The 22458-nt window shown below is 42.7% G+C and overlaps 1 protein-coding gene across 1 annotated transcript in view; it reads left to right on the top strand.

Moving 5' to 3' along the window:
- The window catches only part of UBE2H (ubiquitin conjugating enzyme E2 H), a 464913-nt gene that overhangs the window by 399897 nt on the left and 42558 nt on the right, over window positions 1–22458 (top strand). The window contains exon 6 of the mRNA XM_069629597.1: window positions 7999–8127. Coding sequence (XP_069485698.1) covers window positions 7999–8127 — 129 coding nt within the window. The remainder of the gene's footprint in view (window positions 1–7998; window positions 8128–22458) is intronic.

Genomic DNA, 22458 nt, shown 5'->3' with positions numbered 1-22458 from the left:
TCGGTCTCAATTATGTTTTGAAACAAAATTACACTGAAATGTTACTTGGATTTTACATTCAACAAATAGTATAGTGGCAGGATGGTTGAATGCATTTTTCAGTAATGCAACAGGTAACACCTCAAGGCATAAATTAATTTTCAAAAACTGATTTTGTACTAATATTGTTAATTTCACCAGAGTTATTTGTACACAAGACCTGAAATGAGCAACAATACAGCAGTGTTGCATACCGCTGAAATAAGACATTAGTGAGAGGAGTCGGGCCTTGCAAAATCTTTAAAATTCAGCTAGACCTGCAGGTTGGGTAACTTGGTTTACCTATTCAACCTTGGAGAAATACTCAACCCATAGCAACAGAGGACAATACATTTAAAATGTGATTTCTGTAAAATGGTGTATGTCACTACAAACCCACTTTATGCTTGGCACGCTGCTCCAAACCAGAGGCCAGCAATGCACAGTGTTTGCAGTAAATGTTAAATAAAAATGTCAAAACAAATGTTAAATAAGTTACAAACCTCTTACAAATGCGGCTTGGGGGGAGCCTGGGAAAGCAGAATCAAAAAGCACAAAGAAGCACTAACCAGCAACACAAAGCAGGAAGGATCCTGACTGCATTCTCTGCTCTCTGGTTGTAATAAGCAAAAGCTCCCAGTAGGGGGCTGTTGCTTCATTAGTACCCGGCAAGGGCGCAATCAGAATGAAACCATTCTGATTGGCCCTCGCCGAGGCATTACTCGGCCAGGAATCCCTAAGCCGGGATTCCACGTCCATTATACCCGGCAGGGGGTGTGGCAGCCCCTCAGCCAATGAGGAGGCTCGAAGCGGGGCCATCCCCCGCTCTGAGCCTCCCCACGGCTGAGAGGCTGCCTTCAGCACCTCCCCCTCCCCCCCCACACATCCCAACTACCGGGGACTCGGGTAAGGCTTTTTTTTCCTTTCCCCTTTCTCCCTGCCCTCCCCACTTACCTTCTTGCTCCTTTGTCCGCCACTCGGGTCATATTGCTTAATTATTGTTGTGAGAGCAGAGCTTCACACAAGCACAGAAGGCTCATTCATTTCACAAAATGGATGCCTCCTAGGTCTTGAAATGTTTGACTTTGAGCCTCATTTGTTCAAAACTTTACATCGGAACTTTCTTTAAAAATATAATATATTTTTTTTATTATGGCCCATCTTTTGAGACAATACCATTTTTAAGTTAACTTACCCTTTAATAAAAGGATTATCCAGATAACTTCTGGTTTGCAATTAATTGAAAAAGAAAACAATTCTTGCCTAGCACTCCCACGCATGCCTTTGGCACTTTGATCGGAGGAGAGGATTACTGTTGCACTTTCTCTCCATTAGCACTTGGAGAGCACAGAGCATTAGAGGAATGCAGGACGAGCTTTAATTGAAGAGAGCAACTTAAATAGCTAGCTTTGCTACACAATGTCTATTTTGATGACCAAACCTACAGAATTGCATAGCACATTGCTATGCAAACACCATTTATTTTATGCCCTGCACCTTGCGATCTTGGCACACAATGTAGTCTGAGCTCTTATGTTCATGAGGAGTAAGGCAATCTGCACTGGTAGGTTGAAGGAGTCACTGTAGGGCAGCCTTTTGACACTTTCCTTCAGAAGGATGCCACTTGATGCCTCCAGCAGAGAACCTACACACCCGCCAGAGATTATGGCAAAGGGAAAAAAAAGTTGTTTAAGGAAAGTCATTGGTCTGTGTCCTCGCCTTTCATGAATCAGGCCCTAAGTATTGAGTTGGTTGATGGGAACATCCACGCTGTAGTACAAGGCCTGGTAAAAGAAGGTACATCAATACGGTTTCATTAGGATGATCGGTCAATACTTGCTGGTAAATAGGACAGTCTTTAAAAAAGGCAAGATATGTTACAATCAAATATACTTTAAAATACATTTTCAGCACAAGTTAGTGGATACTCTTTGGATATGCTTTTTACACTTCTTACACCCGGAGGTGACTTCATTCACAAGGACAGTAATGGCATTTATGTCACTAGTTATACTTTGCAGAATCTGAGGTTGCATAAAGGAAAGGTTAAGGGAATGAAAGGTTAAACAGGTTCTCATTCTGTGTGACTACTAAATCTCCCAGTGAAATCTAAACCAGCCTTTCCCAGCAATAACAGTCTAAGACAAGTTACCACCTCTGAGGGATAGAAATAACAAAGTCAATGGAGTCTGTAGGGAGCCAGGACAGCCAGTCACTCGGAGCGCACTCTATGGAGCTGAGGCACTTCTTAGATAAAGTCTTGCACAAAGTTAAAGAGTTTGTAGGAAAAATCACTTGTCGAGTCACAAGCTATGAAGCCTGTGAAAAGCAGAGTTGGAATCAACTCTACAGGTAAGCCACTGCAAGTCTCATTTGAGAAAAGCAAAGCCCAAAAAGACACTGAGATAAGTACCCCAAGTCTAAACAGTACCTCTGATTTGAAGAGTGGTCCAGATGGATTCTGTCCTGTTGCAGCGGTGCAGACCCTGGGTTCCTGAGCTTCAGTTGTGGGCACAAGAGGGAGGACATCTGAAGGGCTCTTGCAGTGACAAATTGGAGGTCATCAGCAACTACGGGCTCTATTCGGATCAGCGGCACTTGGCGGTTTCAGTGCTTGGTAAACAGCACCACCGTGGATCTTGGATACCGGTTGGGCTTCCTTCACTCCTTGGGTCCTGCAGTCTGGTGAGGGGACTCGCGCTCTGGTCATCCTGCTTCTGGACGGTCTTTGGGAGACTCCTGGAGCTTCTGGCCGAATTTCAGACGTTGTACTCTACGACGGATTACTCAACCCCCTGGCACTCGGTTCTTGCAGCAGCAAAGAAGTATAGCCAATTGGGGAAGATGGTCCAGTTGAGTTCGTCTCGGGGTTAGTTGGTCCCACTAACCCAAGGGAAGAAGTCGTCCCTTCCGTATCTTCTTTTTCAGATTGACAAGAGAAGTTTCAGCACATCAGCAGGGCTTTGCCGAATTCAAAGGTCCAGGAGGATGCAGTAAGCTTTGTTCACGTTTCTTTGTCGGGTGTTCCTCTGAGTGGTCGACTCTGAATCTAGTACCAAAGCCCTTGCCTTTTAAGCAGGTTTCTCCCATTTATGCACAGCCTAAACTGTCAATCACACAGCAGGGAGGGTGTCCTAGAAGGACAGCCAGCCAATAGGACTGGTTGCATTCAGGCATTCCTAGAGCAAATGACAGGAGTTTTGGGAACCTCCCTCACATCCTGCCTTTCCAGATACACTGTAGCTAGAGGCGGGCTTCAGGGCTGAAGCCCGCCAAAGGCAGAATGAACAAAGGACTCTACTCTGCCTCAACGCACAGAGTAAAACCCAAGAAAGACTTCACAACCAGACCATGGGGGAAAAAAGAGGACTTGGGCCATTTTGACAAAATGGTCACCCATGGGTGCTGTACTACAGGTGAGGATTCAGCCTGCAGGAGGAGGGCACAATGGTAGGAAAATTAAATCACTGCCACCAGCTATTTAAAGTAGTGAGGTTAACGTACACATGTCACATGAGATTGTAGGGGCTGCTAGCTGAACCTTATGAGAAATCTAAAGGATTTCTCTGACACTGCACTAAAGCTGCTGTGTCATCATACAAAGAGTAGATGCTATGGAGTTTGTCAGACTCCAAAAACAGAGGAAACATGTAATGCAAATCAGGTCAAAATACATGAGAGCGTGAGAAAAAGGTCTCGCTCACTCCAGGGTTAAAATTAAAAAGTCCTAAAGTCCAGCAAAAGAGCTGGGGGTTTCTAAGGTGGAAGGGAATTTGCACAGAAATGAGAATTCTCCCTAACGGAGGAACTGTTGGGATTCTTGTACCCCCACAGGTGGATTAGCTTTATCGGTTACTTCTGTGAGGTCTGGTTAAGCCTGCTGCTTTGCTTTGGAACACCATCTGCCTTGCTCAACATGTGAAAGGCTGCAGAAAAGTAGAGCCAGCAGTGTTTGTCAGTGTCAGCAGTTATTTTCGTGTCCTCCAATATGGATGTTACTGTTATGCTTAGTCTGTTATGTGAAGCATACTTGCATCTGATCCAGGATGATGATGGGTTCCAAATAGTACGTTGGGTCTGCAGCCAGGTAGCTCAGCGGGTTGAGCGCTCGCTGCTGCAATCTGATATTTATCTGCAGGTTGCAGGTTTGAATCCCGGCAAGGCCAACTCAGCCTTTAATCCTTCCGAGGTCAATAAGAGTACCAATTTCGGTTGGGTGATAGTGTATGTAAATATGTTCTCTTTAAAGCGCTTTGGATTAAGGCGCTATATAAATAACACCTCATTATCATTACTGGACTATTTGCTTGGATACCATATTTTGAGGTTGTGCAGTAGCTAGTTGGATCGTTCCTGTTTTGCTGTTGAGTAGAGTTTTCATGTAAGATCTTGCAAACCAGAGGTATCCCTCCATGCACAATAGATTCATTCATTGGTGCATGGTACAGTCTAGCAGGTGCTAGTGAGCATGTTTTATTGCTCAGTCACTTATTACAGCCTTATAATTAGGGTCAAGCTGTTGAGTGTAGATGGGTTTACAGTTGGGGTTCCTACTCGTTCCAATCGCAGGTTTGCTTGCATCTGTTTTTATTTGGTTGATCACCCGACTTTGTTAGGTATCTGGCTTAACATGTTATCGCACAGCTCTTGCGATGGTATAGGGGTGTTTTCCTCATACGGTTATAAAACATGTTTACCACAATGTCTGCTTGATATTCAAACCAAACATTTGGATCTGAGTGCCATGCTACAAAATAAGTCGCTTACCTGGTGCGTTCGAAGCAAAAAAAATTTGGAGGCTGGTATGTGAACCGTGAAGACGTCACCCTTTGAAACAACTTCCCTATTAAATTACCTTGTTGCTGGTGCATCTCATGTTCAGGGAGAGGTAGCGTTTTCCTTTGACAGTTTCTGAAGACGTCTACCTTATGGCACATTAACTGTGTGAAGGCGCGGATTGTTCATGCTCAAGACATTTTACCACACTTGGATTTGGTACTGTAATGTCATTCTATCTCGACCACTGAGCGTTCATCCCCTGGTTTGGAATAGATGGCACGCCTTTCATGATGTTTCAAAGCCCTAGGATGCACCGTTTCTGAGATGTTTGCACCGCAACACGCAGCACTGCGCCAGGGTGAGTCGACGGGTGGGGAGAGCGCACAGTATGCTGCAGCAGACCAACTCTTGCCTCACCTTTACATCTGGTCCGGGTTATGAATAACTTGTATGCGTCCTCATAATAGTACATGATCTGCTCATTCCTAAGAGTTAAGTCACAGTTGTATGCGAGTGCTTCAAAATAGGAAAAATAAATTGATTTACAAAAATTAACTAGAGTGTTTCTATGTCTCTGCATGCAACAAGTGTGGAGAACGGGTATTTTCTGCAAGCTTAACATGTAATTGATCACACAGCCAAATGCTTTTGATGGAAGACATAGTTCTGTGGTCTGCATACCACCATCCTATTATAACACTCTAGACTACCTGCTTCATCCTCTAGATAGCCTATTAGATTTACTGGAAGTTATATTTGTATTGCACTTGGATGTTTTTTTGGGGATGGGAAATATGTCACCTTAGCTGTAGGTTGGGGGTAGGAAATGTGTTGCACTCAACTAACTGTATTAAGAACTCAATATTTTGCATACTCTCCCTCAAACACAACCTCTTCTGCACCACAAACCACACATACTTCACAACACCCAACATGAAACCAAACCCAAGTACACAAGGCACCCATGTGCAATCATGCCTCAACACCATGACTGCTACCAACCAAAAAAGCACCAATGCTCAGTGACCTTTTTTTTTCCGAATGAAGCTTCCAACAGCACATCAAATCTCTCTTGCTCTTCTCCCTCTCAATCTCACTAACAACCCCCCACCCAAACCCTCCTTCCATTGCAGAGCCACCAGAGCGCCAGGAGACCATGCAAGTGGCAACAGTGTGTGGTACAAGACCACATAACATGTTGCCTTGGTTGAAGGTGATCCTCTGGTCATCAAGTGCTAACGCTTGGTTACATATACTCAGTCATCCGTCGCATGCATTTCAAACTCATTGTATGTATTGCCTTGCGGTCAGACTTGGTCGTTCTGCACTCCCTCGCCCAACCCTGGTACTTAATGGTTCCGGAAGGTGCCTAGGCTTAAAGGACCAGCACCTTCCTATCAGTCCTCTGCCTTTTTATAATCCCCATTTTATTGATCTATCAATAACAAACTCCCCCACGCCCCTGTTCCTTTTCTGCTTCTCTTTATGAATCCATCGTTTTTCTATCGCGTCATGTCACCCCAGCTTCTTCCCAAACCTCCAATGAGTCCCCCATCCGTATACCCCTGTCTATCCTTAAGAAATGAGATCCAATATTCCTCGTAGTTTTTTAAATCCCCAGGCGGTATTGTGACACAACCATCAATGGCGTTCTCTGCATTTTCCCCATTTAGTTCATTAGTGCCCTTCTCTTTTTTTATTAACGTATCAACAGTCGGGGGCAGCATAAATGCCAATGCAGAAGATGACGAGCATGAAGACCAATGACGGGACAGTCCCTTTCAACATTCCTGAGAGCCAAGTAGGCACCCAGGCAAAAAGGTGTCCAGCCAAGTGTTTGTTTGCACTCATTTGTTTCATTTGACATCTTCTCATGGAGTGTCTGTATTGCATTAATAGCGGTATGCAAAGTTACAGAAAAAAAGCAAAGGGCCGAGACAGCACCCTCCTCAGTCTTTCACATTTTTTGTATTCTCGCACTAGGGGCACTAAGAAGCAACTTTGGTTTATTGTTGATTTGTAAGATGCCAGCCAGAAGGAAATGTAATGGGTAGAGGCTGTCCATCTTCTGAAAACCTTGTGAAAATCTCCAATATTTTTCATCTTGTGCAGTCAGGAATTCCATGGTTACAGTGGGGAAATCTGTTGGAACGGTCTAAACATTTAAAAATCTGCATGTGATTTCTAGTATCTGCAGGGATTTGAAATTTAAAAAATCTGCAGAAAAGTCTACTCTGCATATTTGGGTTCAGCATATTGCCCATTGCTATATGGAACACAGGGACGGAGAGTACAGGCTAGCTTTCTTTGACGCACAGGGGGTGAGAAGACCTACAGAAGGTTAGGAGTTGTTGTAAACTAACCATGTTTTTGACCACATACAGAATGAAAAATAATTCTTATAGAACAATGTATTCACAAAGATGCATTCTAAAAATAGAAGTATTTGTCATTCGCTGAACGTGAAACATACAGTTCTATACACGGTGTGAATAGTAGCACAATGGATGCTATTGTATGTATTGTGGAACATTAGCAGTACATTTCTACTGTAGACACAAAATTGGTGTTTCTAGTTCGGAAGCAGTTTCGCATCTAGTTCTCTGAATGGCACAAATTCTACAATGCTCCGAACTGTCTTCAGGACACTGTGGGATGCTGTTAGCAAAAGATGTGTAGAAGCAGATGTCACGTGCATCTGAAAGAATGAAACCGAAAATGTTGTTTAAAATTGTTGTTAAGAAGAAGGTATGTGATCAAAACGTCCTATTGTATAGGATTGACGGAAGGGCTTTGGGTCGGCACCTACCTACAAGGGTTGGTTGCCGTCTTGCAATAAGGTTGCTCTCGTATACAGGCAATATTTCTTAATGGCTCTAGTAGTTTCTACAAAGAAAGGGAAGGCTCAAATTAGTCAAATAATTCGCCTGATATAGGGTCGATTGGAATTTTTCTTACCAAAGAAATACCTGGTTTCAAAATGGATTGCTGCGCGTAATGTCTCCTGTTGAAAGTTTCGCAAACACTAGACCGTCCAGAGTGTGATGGCTGACAGGATGATAGTTGATATGATTATGGTGTCGAAGCAGAATGTGTTATGGTGTTGCTTTTGAAAGTGAAGGATCAATTGTTACTGAAGTTCTTGTTCATGTTTATACTCGAGCTGCCGGAATAACACTTTTTGTGGTGGTCTTTTTTCAGATCTGACCAACATATTTGAGTCCTTCTTACCCCAGCTGTTGGCGTACCCTAACCCCATAGATCCTCTAAATGGCGACGCTGCAGCGATGTACCTCCATCGACCAGAAGAATATAAACAAAAAATTAAAGGTAACATTTCAAATGCTTTGTGAATAGGCAATGCAATCAACTGAAAGATGACTGCAGCGTGCATTCGTTTAGAGTTGCATGCTATACATAGTCCTGCCATCTAGCTATGTTCGGATTTGCATGTTAGTTTCTTAAGTTAAAATTGTGACTGCTTACTACGGGTGTGTCAAATGATCCCTTTGGATGTCAACCTAAACCTCCCAACGGCTTTCAGATTTTGCTTTTAGTTGGTTCACTGGGCAAGTTGTGGAAAACGAAATGAATGCAGCCTGTTGCAAAACCAGTGGGCAGTTTTAGGAATCGTATCAGTCAGTTAATCGAGTAATGCTGTTTTTGAGGTTTCGTTTACACGTTTAACTTTTCGGAGCAAAGGGCATTCCTTTCTAGTATAGTTCCTGTGGGTGTTATGTTGGCCTAAGCTTTAATGGCTATGCAATCTATGCTGTGGAACTTGCACTGTGTTCAAGTACTGAAGACTGAAAGTAAGAACACGGGAGGAGTTTCTGGTCTTGGTGCATAAGTATTTTACTGCCGTCTCGGTGTAAATGGCAAAGCAAGATTGCCCTACCAGTGGGGGAGGTGTAGCAGTAAGACCCCAAGTGGCTACGCCTTAATGGACTCTGAAAAAATGTAAACCTACAAGAGATGGTGCTTCTGAAAGAAACCTCTTTGAAAATAAGCCAAAACAATCGCAAGACTCTACATGCCTACATATTTTTTGGCAGACTTTTGCACCAAAATCAAGTTTAACATTACATTAGAAAAGGTAAGCTGAACATTAGATATTCAAGCCCATCTGCAGGTAGCCTGTGTTGAACTTAAGATCTATAGGCCATAAATTCAGTCTACTTGAAGTAGTTCTTGCCCTTTTTAAACACCCCAAAAGATTTTATTTTTAAAGGGGTTTTAAATTTGGGAAATTCTGTCTGAAAACAGTATTTATTAGTACTTTGAACTTCTCTGTAGGGATTATTTTTGTTTCAAACTCGGAATACAAACTTGCTTCTGAGGCAGCTACCACTCTTTGCATACACCACCTATGCTACAGAAAGAAGGCAGGACTGCTGTTTGAGGACTTTGAGGCTGTAAGTCCACTGTTGCTCAATGCCCTTTCGGCCAGACCTTATGGCCTTTTCCCACCTAGTGACGTTATGTACCGAAAGAATATGGGCCATTGCACACGATTTTAAAATCTGCATAGAGTGCTCGCTGAGTCCTGCTGTTTTGCTGTGGAGGGCTGATTGAACTGCAAGTGTTTTTCTCGAATTGTATGATTTTGGACTACTTTGATTTACTTGAGTATTATTCCCCTTTATCCTTTGTTACTCAGACTTTACACTGCCTTCCTGCCAAAACATTCTAAAATGGCTGCTGAGCAAATCAAGGGGTGCTCGCTGAGTGCTGCTGTTTAGCTGTTCAACGGAGCATCGGCGCCAAAATACTTGTGATCTGCTATACGTGACTGCACAAGTAAGGGAAAGGGGCCATAGAAAACTGTTTTGTTTGCCACTATCGTCTATTAGAGGGTGGTGCATGTCCTACTTTTACACACTTAAAAACTGCGATGCCTTTAACGAGCTTAGTGGCTGGGATTGGAGATTTGAGTTGGCCTCCTCCTGATGAAATAAAACAAATTGAGAGTATACCAAGAAGAGCCTCCAAATCTGGCCCCGGGCTTTAAAATGCATAGAGTGAAATCACTCAACTGTTATCGGATCATTTTGGTGAAGGGGAACAGGTCTCCTCTCAACTACGGATGAGGTACCCCTGTACCCATAATCCTGCATCAATCGGCAGGATTGAGGTTGGAGGAACAGCCCTTAATCCCAATGATATCCCTGACTCAGCCCTAGTAGATGAGGTAAATCGGATGGAGCATGGGGAAAAATCTTCCTCCAAAGGACCCCAATTTGACATTGGAAACAATGATAAAGCCAGCCAGGAAGGATGAAGGATGGTGAAAGTGTATGCACTTTGTCTACAGCTGAACAAGTACATTTTGCAGAATCTCAGGAAGGGTTGGTTCTATACACTCGGGTGGTGCAAGGATCCTGTAGGGTGGAGATGCGGGGGGGGGGTGGGAGGGGGGGCAGGCAGGGGTGTTGTCAGTGATCCCTTAATGTTCAAAGTATACACCAACATACTTTGTCAGCACCACCCCACCCCTTCCCCTTTCCCAGAGGCCTTCCTACCAGGCCCTTGTGTACAGATTGGTCAGATTTTGGTTTGTGATCCTCAACATGAGCAGAGGATGACTACTCGCCCACATGACCTGTCAGGCTCCCCGATTATGTACCCGGAGTCGCTTGACTCTACTAGAAACCATTCTTCAAGCTCAGCACTATCTTTTGTGAAACCCACCCCGAGATGCTCATTTGGACTGAATACCAGATCCCCCCGCCCCTCCCCCTATATGAAACATTATTCACAGCAATGAACAATGGTATAACAGCATTGATACAATTACTTGGAATCTTGGAAAATGAAGCAGAGAACCATACCGTATTGCTAAATTTACTGGTGGAAAACATTCTCTGTGAGGGAGGATTGTGAATTTGGAGAATGGGATGGTACCCCGGTCCCCACAATCTAACCTTGTATCAAAGGGCACTCAGTCCAAATATGCTATAGGATCAATTCAATACTCCCGCCTTCCTAGAGGTGACTAAAAAATGGGAAATAAACCAAAATATGGCTCAATTGGAGATGCCCTAAGAGGGTTTAACCTTTGACATCCCTTTGGTAGAGCCTTTATATGATGTGTTAAACGGACATCGAGGGAAAAAAACTGGACAAATCCAGGGGGAAAGAAAATTGAAGAATGAACTCTCAATGTAAAATTCGATTAATAGTGGGGTCAGCAATAAATGCTCTCTATCCCGCCTTCTCAGCAGGAAACCTCTGTCATATCTTAATGGAGTGTCCAGTAATTCTAATTTTTCCTCTGTGGAAGCTGCTGAATTCCAGTCCCTCACTGACTGTTGTGTCCTACTTATCGTATAGTTCCAGCAAGACCCAGGTCAGCATAGGGGGGGAAAGGTGAATTGGAAATAACAAGACACTGGAGCTCTTCCCGATTCTCTGCTGGGCTCCCTGTACTCTTGTCTCTGCCACCAAGGATTACCTGCGTGTCCTCTGCCATCAAGGATTACCTGCGTGTCCTCTGCCACCAAGGATTACCTGCGTGTCCTCTGCCACCAAGGATTACCTGCGTGTCCTCTGCCACCAAGGATTACCTGCGTGTCCTCTGCCTATGTCTAGAGGATTCTATACAGTTGTACGTGCAGCTGTAGAACACTGTATGCTTTGTATTCCTGTTGTAGCAACGTCTTTCTTATAACTTCATGTCCAATTTTGGGAATAGGAAAGTCTTAATTCTTAGTCTTAGATTTGCAAATTCTTAACCTTGCTTTTCTTCGGACAAGTCTTTCTCTTCTCTCCGCAACCTTTAAAGCAAACTAGTAATCTACTAACTCTTTTAAACGTCACTTTGTATATTGTGCTGCTTCTACAAAGTGTTTCTTTAAGTGTAACAGCTTAGTTGACCTAATCTGTACACTTCTTTTCTAAAACGACTGCAATTTTATCTGAAAAAACTACAACTACCCTAAAGACAAATGGCTGCCGGAGTTCTCAGAAGAGCAAGAAGCTCAAGGGGACTTCGGTGCAATAAATCAAAGTTTTACCACTCCGTGGGATCCCGCAATCTCATCTACCGGAAGTAAATATTTATTAATTTAAATGTATTTACTAACATGAGGCTTTGTGCGAGCAAGATGCGACCTCAAACGCCATCTAGTGGCGAGCGCACGTTCCTGCAGTTAGCTTTCATTTTAAGTGTCTTGCCGGCAACACATTTGCGTGACATCCCTGAACCTTTGAGTGAGTGTTCACTCTCTGCAAAAACGGGTGTGGAACAAAATTGGCTCAGCTTTGCTGCGCACAATCCCTCAGAGAAACGAATGACTGTTTTGTTAATTACACAGGTTGTTCCTTCCCACCAATTTAGAGCTATATTAATGTACATTGTACATTGAAAATTCAGTACCAAAAGGACTTTCATTAAATCGGTCCTAGCCAGTCATGCATTCATAAAAACGAATTTTGAAATTCTGAATAATTGTGAACTAGCTCTCAAATTGCAGCACTCCCACTGGTAAATAGTTGCTGCAGCAGTCGTCCTGGTCACTTTCTAAAGGTAGGCCTCAAAGGAGTAACTGAAAAAACATAACTTCTTCCTGTGACAAGTATGATGAAAGGCGAGTGTGGGAGAGGGGGGGGGCGAAGAGTTCACCTCCAACCTTTCCTTAACATTCCATCCTGCCCTGGGTTACTGCCCAGTCCTCCATCTTGTGAGCAGAATACTGCAGATCTCTGGGTTAAAAGGTTAAGGAACATAGTATGCATTTTCTTTTGTTGCCAACCCCCTAAAACTGCCTGTACACAATTAAGCCTACGTGTCCTCACTCCCAGCCTAGTTCTAGTACCCCGCCTGCCTAGAACCCTGACAGAGGAACAAAAAAATAAAATGCAGTGAAAAAGATCAAAACAAAAATCTACGCAAAAGTATGGATGATGAATTGGTAAATGTACTGACCCCACCGGATGATATAATTGGTGAGCAGACCTCACCCCAGTTAGATTTGTTAAATCCGTCTACTTGCAGTCTCAAGTGATGAAACAAATGCAAATCTCCCAAAATTAACCTGCAAGGATCCCTTAAGGGGGAAGCTGCAGGAAGGGAGAAAGGGGAGGGTAAGATTACGTCCATGCAGGGGGGAAATTCGCTCCCCTGGAAGAAAGGCTAACAATCTTAGAGCAGATAGGTGAAGGTATTCAGCAGGTAGGGAACAATCAAGATAGAGGTGAACTCTCCCATAGGGGGTGTTGCCTTGAGAGGTCCAAAGGAACTTCCGCCTGTGCTAGGGTAGCAAGAGAGGCAGACCAAAGCTATGGGAGACTATCTCCAGGCTTCTCTCCAGGGGTTAGCTTCCAATACAGGAAGAGAGGAGCCTCAAGGTACAGTACCTCTACCTCCCATATGAAGGATAAGCACCACTCTCCATTTCCGAATAAGACTAAAAATCCTGAACCTTATAAGAACGATACCTGAACTAAACGCCATCCATTCTAGGGATAGTGAATGGATTGATAAAGATTTGATAACATGAAACTGGAAATCCCATCACAATTGGTGAGAAGCTTTGTTGGAAGGCCAAACATCACTTTATACAGCCATGCTTTAGGTTAAATACTGAGGACTGCAATTATTCACCCAGAAGGACCTGTGATGTATTAAGGCCATCACCGAAGAGCAGAAAAATGTTTACCTTCCAGCCCCTGAGAATTAGTTGTCTGGGGAACCCGGGTCAATTGGTGGGAGAAGTTACATTCACAGGGGAACCTCAAACGGAGGTAGCAGGGGATTGGTCATGGCTCCAAGGTGCATTGAATAATACAGAAAATGATCCACAATATTAATGGTCAGCGTCTCAGAAAGGTACTGAGCTGAATTTGCCCTTGTGGAACACAGAGGCTTTAGGCACTTGGTAGCCAATTATACTGAGGTACTGTTATCTTTTTATATCCTTGTACTACAGGAGACCTGGCTAACGACGTGTTCTTTCTGGTAGGCTATTAACTCACTTGGATACCAGCGATAAATGGGCCAGAAAGGAAGACCTTCCGCCGGCCTCTTGGCCTGTAAACGGAGTATGGGGCGATTTTTAATCCCTTGTGCCTCTGAATCCATTTACTCAACTTTCAAAACTCCTCTTGCTTAGGTATAAGGGATTAAGATCAAACGACTGTTATAATCAATCTTTATTGGAATCCATTGGTTATCTTAGATGATGGCTTTATAGCAGGGATTGAAGATATGCCGGACATGTGCGCAGCCAATGGATCTACTAATACTATTCTGATGGCATGTGACTTGAATATTCAATGCCTACATGTTATGAACTCCCTTTTGACCCAGAGAGCACAGCGATGGAGCAACTTAATGGACAATAGGGGATTTGTAATGCTCAACGGGGCACTTAATGGGTTCCTTAATACCACCACAGCCAATGTGGGGAAGAGCAAACTCGACAGCAATAACTTGTCTCCAGAGGTGCCTGTTCTGAAATGCTGAAATTTTATGTTCTCCCTAACCACAATAGTGATTATAACATTTTACCTTTAACATGGTTAACCTCTAAGCCCTCCTCAAAGTGAATTTTATTTGCATAAGCTAACACTTGAAGGAGGAAGAAATAGGCTAAAATGGTCTGAAGATAAGTTGGGTAAATTTGAGAGTTGTTTGGCAAATAGATTCCAGAGTCGATAATGTGTCAGTCTTGAGATTTACACAAAAAACTGAGGTTGCCTTTCGTCCCTCTTTTAGACATAAGCCCGTCTTTGATCAGGAGGTTCAATTGAGGAAAGCGCAATGTAGAAAAGAGAAACGTTGGGTATTGCAAGTCTAAAGGGAAGTTGTAAATAAAAATAACCCAAAAATATCAGAACTGGTTGAGACTAGGGTGAAAATGTACCAAATTGATGGAGAGGAAAGTATTAAGCTCTAAATCAAGCACTCAAATTTGGCCGCTATTGAAAATGAGGTGCATATACCTGAGCGCCTGTACTGATCAACCCAATACAGTAAGAGGTTTTGAAGGTTTATTTTACTGATCTTTTTGTCAGCAAGGATAATTCTAATTTGCTCTTAAAATGCGATAGTGATGAACTAAAGGGATTCCATTTTGACGAACATATCTTGATGGAAATTACGTTCCACCCAGAAACAGGAGCGCAAATACTTTTTTGAAATTTTCAATCTGGTAATTCTAGAAGGGAGAATTCCATACTCCTGGAAATGTTCAGTAATTCCTATTTTCAAAAAGGGGGATGGAGAATCCAATAAATGATCGCCCCATAGCGCTAAGTGATGCGCCAGGGAAGCTGTTTGCAGGTCTGATATTAAAAAATGTAAGAAATGGGTAAGGCGGAATCAGCATTTTGACATATCAATCAGGCTTTGTATCAGAATTCAGACCAGCGGAAAATCTACCAGCACGATCTGCCATAAAAGAGCATCTAGGTTACTCTGTATACCTGGCCTTTATAGATTTTAACAGGTCTTTGATTCAATTTCTAGAGCCTCACTGTTGGAAAAAAAAATGAGAAAGGCGGCTGTCGGAATTTCATTTTATATCCTGTTCAGCTATACTCAGACTTCTAAACGAGTAAAATTAAACCAAGAAGGATTACTGACTGGAGCTATTCCAACCTTCATTGGCCTTAAACAAGGCTGTATTTTAGCACTGGCTCTCTATAATCTCTGGGACTACATTTGATCAAAACTATTTTGTTGCCTCCAAATTGGTGGGATTCCTATCGCTTGGCTTTTATATGCAGAGGATTGGGTGCCCTGACGGAATATGCTCTTAAACCCCTTAACTATCAACATACAAAAATCAAATATTGATCCGATCACAAAAGAGTTTAGGAATACTCTTCATTCAAATGGAAGATTGGCCCTCAATTATTTGAAATAGTCTCATAATATAGATATCTGGGTGTAAATATAAATGACAATCAAGACTCTGCTTTCAAGAGGGATCTCAGAGGAGAATGGCCGTGCAGTCCTCAATTCATAAGAAATATGGGACATTTTCCTCCACACTATTTTGTGTAATCCCTACAGTAATATATGGGGCAGAGGCCAGAATAGGATAGGCTGGAGGATCTATATTGGAAAAGGGTGTTGTCCTTGCATAAGTTTACTGTATCCCTCTTTCTGCTGTTCCTTTGATTGCTTTCTTCTGGAAATGCATTACATTGCCTATTACTTGTGCATTTTGGTGATTTTATATTGCCATTGGGATGTAGCCTAAATATATTAGACTCATACTTGTAAAAATAGGATTTCTTCGGAAAGTATTCTGTTTTATTGTATAAGCCTGATTTTGAGTTATTTGTAGTTCTCACACAACAAACTTAACGTGGCGCAGATGGAAAAAATGACTGAATAGAAAAATTCTAACAAATGATGGTTAATGCCAGTAAAATTGACCAAAGAAATAGCTGAGAGCAACACCCATTTGAATAAATAGGCCTTTAGACCTGCTCTGAAAGTCAATAGGGAAATTGCCATTCTTGGATTCAGTGGAACACTATTCTGCAGTCTTGGTCCGGCAACTGAGAAACTGAGATCGCCTCTTGTGACACAATTCATCCTGGGGGATGGTAAGCAATTAATCCTGGGGATGGTAAGCAGACATTGGTCTTCTGGCCTTAAACCCTAAGTGGGATGATGCCGCTTCAGTTTGTTCGTAAGTAAATTGGTGTTCAAATTCCTCAATGGACTGGCACCAAACACCCAATTTAAAATGTAATGTTGTCCTCTACCGCTAGCCAGTGTAAAGAGCGGAGGAAACCTGAGGTTAGGTTTTTTTTTTTAGATGCGCCAAATGCCAATCTTTCCAGCATTTTGCGCCTTTTGTAAGCGATGGATCTGTTTAGCCGGGGTTCTGGCCAAAAGTCAATTACAGTAATCTAATTTGGAACTGACCAGATCTCCCACCACCGAAGCGCGATCAGTTTCGGGTAGATGGGGCAATTGAGGGATGAGGCGGATGTTATAGAAAGACTGTACCTTGGCTGAAACTTGACCACTACAACCCAGGTCGCTCTGCCAAACACAGCCAATATTTTTACACTTTGTGACATATTTGAGGCTAGACCCCCAAAAACTGGGGTGGCAGAGGACCGCTTTTCCCTTCATGCGAATGTTTTTGATCCAGGTGCCCCGCGGCTTGGTGCGCTACATAAATAACAAAATAAATAAGATAACCTCTGTTTTTTGGGGGTTAAGTTGCAACCAATTTTTTACCATCCAAAGCCCTATTTCCTACAGGCACTTGCCCACCATAGCAAGGGCATCCTCCACATCATCAAGCCTGATGTACAGTTTTGTGTCGTCGGCGTATGAATGGAATCTAAGCTGGCATTTCTCCAAAATATCCATTAAAGAACAGAGATGGATATTAAATAGGAGAGGGGAAGTACCGACCCCTGTGGAACGCCACAACACTGATGGAGGATTTCAGATTAGAATCCTCCCACCTGTACACATTGTTTGCGCCCAGTAAGGAATGAGGTAAACCAATCCTAGTCCCAAGAATCTACATTCACCACGTTTTTTAAATGATCTAACGGCGTGCCATGGTCCACTGTGTCAAAAGTGGCAGATAGGTTGAGCATTACAAGCAGGGAGAGCTTGCCTGCATCCCCTACCTGCAACATCTCGTACCATACTGCCTTCAGTGCCGTCTCAGTCCCATGCTTGGGACGAAAGCTGGACTGCAACAGGTGGAGGAGACCACTGTTCAATAAAGTTCTGAAGCTGGCTTGTGACAACTTTTTCCAAAACTTTTCCTGGCCAAGGAAGACCAGCAATGGGACGATAGTTGTTGTAATACTCCAGGTCGAGACTAGCCTTTTTTAGTAACTGGGGAAAACCACTGACAATTTCAAAGAATCGGGAACTACACCCTGGGTTAATGATGGGTTTACAAACTGTCATAAATGGGACAAGTCCTAAAGAGTCGCCTAGCACCTAGGGCAGGAATTGGAAAGAGTAATTTGTAGGTTTTAATTGCCACAAGAAGCTACAAATGTCTTCTGCTACTTGTTTGAAACTGAACTGAGCTGTGTCAGTTGTACCACTCACCGATGCTCTAATAGTTTGTTTACTTGTATTTACAACATCCAGATGAGGTATAGAATCTGGTTCTCTACAGAGCTTAATATTATTTTGGATATTCAGAATTTTGTCTCTAAAAACATATTCAGCCCATTGGCATAGTTTGCAGAAGAAATCTTCGCAGGGATATTTATATTGGGATTGAGTTGGCAATTGTTTTAAATAACTCTTGCTGGCAATTTGCCACTTCTATGATTTGTTTGGTCAAGAAATTTAATTTAGCTCTAAAACAGCTTTTTTTAATAATTAATACTGTTTTTGCTACCAAGGCGTGCTCTGGTGATTTCAGCAGATGCCATCTATTCTCATGGTATTTATGTTCCTTTTTTTAGTTCAGAAAGTTGCGTAGTATACCAGGCCTTGGATGAACTTTTAGGAACAATAGTTCTCAGAGGGGCATATTTTGTGCAAATATTGCTCATTATTTGAGTCCCTTGTTGAAATAGGGCATCGCACTCTTGTATTGAGACCCATTTACTCGGTGCATTACCCAAGTCCAATCTGGGTATGCTGTCCAAATACTTCCTCTTTCGAACAAGTTTAGTCGTCCCAGATACTGGGGTAATAGTTTCATGTTTAGTTGCCTTAATAAGGAACAGCCTGAGATCGTGGTCTGTCCACCGAATAGGGAGTGTCAATCATACTGACGCCACACCCCACTTCCCCCTTGCCCGCCACTGGCCAGACCTACATCAAGACAATGGCCATGTTTATGTGAAGGTTTTTGGGCAAGTATTGAAACCGTGTTGACACAAATTAAAGTAATTGTTTTGAGTCTGGTTTAGAGGAATCCTGCAGCCAGATATTTGAATCACCAATACACAGTAGTTCCTTGTATTTAGAACCTGATGTAGTAAGAAAGTCCTCTAAACCCTCTAATCCCGCCAGCCCAGGGGGCCTAGAAATCAGTACAATCCTTACTGAGAATTCCGGTGTCACAGTAAATCATTACAGCAATCTCCAAGGTGTTATCCCAATATATAGGTTTAAAATGATCCACCTTTAGCTGGGATCGCTATATAATTGCTATTCCTCCTCCCACTTTGCCCTGCCTATTATGTTGAATTGAGTAACCTACAGGGATTAGACAATGCAACATAGCATGGGAAGTATCTGTTAGCCAGGTTTCAGTCATAAACAGAACTTCCAGCTAATGCGATTCAATTAGGAGACTAATCTCCGTGGCATGGGCAACCGCTGACCTACCACTTAACAATCCAGTGGTAATCAAAGTCTGGGGATTGGGGTGAAATTTAGTGCCATCACTCCCTGATTTTAACTTGTCAATTCCCAGCGCTCGAGGTTTTGATAATGTGCGAAGGGAGAAGGCCCCATTATTAATGTTCATGCTTAGCAGAAGTTCCTAAGTATATTGAATGTTTTTCATATTTATTTATACCTGGTTGGGTAATCTGAAATTCAGAAGATCACCAGGTGCAAATTGACCAAAATTGGCTTTGGAATCAAGGCCGTGGAGCACTGAAAAAAGAACAGTGTGGCTCGCCGGCCACCGCAAACCGACCGAACAAGCCAAACGGGCAAAGCGCTGACGCATTCCAGTTGGGCACGCGAGAATGGAGGATGTTGGTCAATGAAGTTCAAAGCTTCGTTGTCAACACCACGCAATAAAGGATTCCAGCAATAAGTAATTAGTTGGTCTATAGAATGGTCGGTTAAAAAGCAAGTTAAACAGAATGACTTCGATTTACTTTAAAACTCCAATTCAGTAAGAACTAAGAAAATAGTCTGTGGTACTTAAAAATACTAAGCATTAACTGAATTATCCTTGTATAAATTGCACTGGCAATATCTCAACGTGTAACTGCTCAGGAAGAAAAGGAACAGAACGCTGAATTTTATTGATAATCTGAAAAAGATCTTTGATTCCAGTTGCCTTTGATCTCACCCACTGACTAAATTGCAGCATGCTTCATGACAATTTTAGCTGTTGCAAGTCAGTGATAAGTATCCGCAGATGGCTAATTTTACTGCCCTTCTATTATGTAAAAATAGGCGCCCAAAGAGTGGTGATGCAGAGACCGTTTAAGTATCAGCCTGAAGAGCGCTGAATGAGGAAGCCAATGTTCAGGAGAGGAAAGTTAGCCTTCTTATTTTCATTGAAGTGTTAAAATCTAGCAGAACAGCAACAATTGGCCTGGTGTGAAGTTGCCACTTTTAGTTAAGTGTTCAGAAAAGAAGTGCATAGGATCAAATAGATTTGGTATGGAGATGGATAACAGACTTGGAAAAAATGAAGCCAGAAATTTACATGGTGAAATCTGTGCACACCGCTCCTCCCTTTCTGACAAGAGTCTGACATTCCTTTCAAGGGAATTCTTATATTCCTTCCTTTTTCATACAGGAAATCATTGCAATGCTCCGAATCTAGCTCGCGTCACTTCGGTACCTTTCTCTAGAGCATTGAGTGCCTTCCCAAGAGAAATTGATGCACCAAACGAGGAAAGCCTTATATTTCAGACTTCAGTGCCCCAGTCGGGGATGACTCGTAGGGTGAAAATCCTATGGACTCGCTAAGTCCCGGTCATTTGTGTCAAACCGATCGATTTTGCACCGCCCACCCGCGTTAACCCTGCTTTGCTCCTAGTGTGCTCACTGGCAGGTGGTAGCTGTCGGCAATAATTTGGAAGGCTGTATGCTGTTGCAGCCATTTTGTGATGAGAGAACTAAGGCTTGTTCTTAGTAGTGGACTGAGGATCAAAAGAGACACTGTAAAATTCAAAGTGGAACCATGTCACATTTTCGGCAAGCCCAACCCTTTTCATATGACTTGATTACCCGAGGGCGTTCCGATCACAAAGAGCATTGAGGCCACAGAAATGGGGAAAGGGCGCTATGTATGATGAATACAATATGAGAACATTTGGAAATAAAATTGGTTACTATTCAAAAGAAACTCGGGGTGCAGAGTCCTTATGGGAAATCACCATAGTTCCTTATAAGCCATTCCACCCTGCTTCTTCCCTGCAGGGTATCAATACAATGGTGACCCAGATTTAGAAGCAAAGTGAGGCTCTACACTGAGCTTCGTACATGTTGTGCATTATGCATTCCTTAAACTTCAGGTTGAGACTTCTGGATACCCATGACCAGATCTGGCAGGATTTATGAATGGTTGTATGGGATTCACTCCTGAATAAACATCCTGAGTTTTCTTGAGGAAGTGTAGAAAGTATGAATGTGGAGGCCACTCGTTCTTGGGTGGTTGACACGATTTTATTTATTTTTATGATGTAGTCTGTCTGATAGGAGGCTGAAGGCTCACCCAGTCGCCAAGATCTGTGTATGGGTAGTGGATCATTTGTTTTCAGTAGTCTTGTTTGACAGGTTTTGCAATCTACCATCCCTCTCTTATGCCACACTAATGGGTTAAATGCACTGTCAAGACATCACTCCACGACGCAAGAACCACACCAGTGTTACTTTTCCTTGACCCTTTGGGGACAATCTAGTCACTCACTCCAGAATAGCACTTGTAGCCACTTGGTGTGTCTTTGGGACACGTACTCTTCTGCAATGTGCAAGCAGTTGGAAGTGTCCAAGACTTCTTCAGCATCATCTTAATTGAATTTAAGTCACGGAATCCTCCACCTACAGTGCTGTACACACCAAATATGCAATCTCGATATCCCAAGTACATGCATACGAACAATTGGCATCTGGCTTTTTTTTTTTTCTTCAGTTCAAGTTTTTTAAAGTGCCTTCTAGAGCCGAAAACACACAATGCGCGAATACATGTGCCGTCCTCTCGGCTGGGGTGGTTGCCTCCTGCAAACCCTGCACCTCCTGTGTTGGACCACAACTTCGACAGCTTCTCCAACATAATCTGAGGCTTTGTTACCTAGTCTAACATTGCCCCCATAGTAAAGCTTTTTGCATGGGCTGTGCCAACTGTGACATGGTCCAACTCTGCCTGAAGTTTGCAATCTCCTTTCAAGCATAACGGCAGGCTTTCTTTGTGTGTATCCCATTGTTTAACATCTGGATACTGAAATGTTGTAAATCCCGACTTTGAAGACAAAGCAAACTGGATGCTAAGGTAATTTTCAAAGTATTTCACTACCCCTAAAGACTATCCTACCGAACCAAATCTGTTGTAATATACAGCATAACCTTTTTACCAAAGCGACCTGAACTCTGTGTATATATTGAGTTGTTGCCAGCTAGCCTGTAATTTTTGCCAGCTGCTCCACTCCAAAGTATAGCTTTGTCTGCAAATCTATGCGTAACCCTTGGAGATTCAGGCAATAAACTGAGAAACCCTACAACCTAGGTGTGAGTTGGTATTCCTGAACACTAAATTCAGGGTCTAGGAAAATCCTAGCAGTCTTAGGAAAAGACCTCCTTTTTACTGACGCCCAAGATGATCAAATTCATCTACTGGATGAATCCAACCTATCCTTTTTTTTGCATACTTTTCCTTTCCATTTTGGAACAGAGTTCCTTTTTTGGAGGTTATGCTGTCCCATTGTATAGAATCCATACAATTTAACTTTTTTCCTCTTTGGCCATAAAATAAGTTAGTTATCCTAGAAAGCAGAGGGACTTTTACTGAAGTTCCC

This window comes from Ambystoma mexicanum, chromosome 12 (assembly GCF_040938575.1).
Source record: "Ambystoma mexicanum isolate Mex_15411 chromosome 12, UKY_AmexF1_1, whole genome shotgun sequence".
Lineage (NCBI taxonomy): Eukaryota > Metazoa > Chordata > Amphibia > Caudata > Ambystomatidae > Ambystoma > Ambystoma mexicanum.
This window is presented reverse-complemented; position numbering and strand designations above follow the sequence as displayed.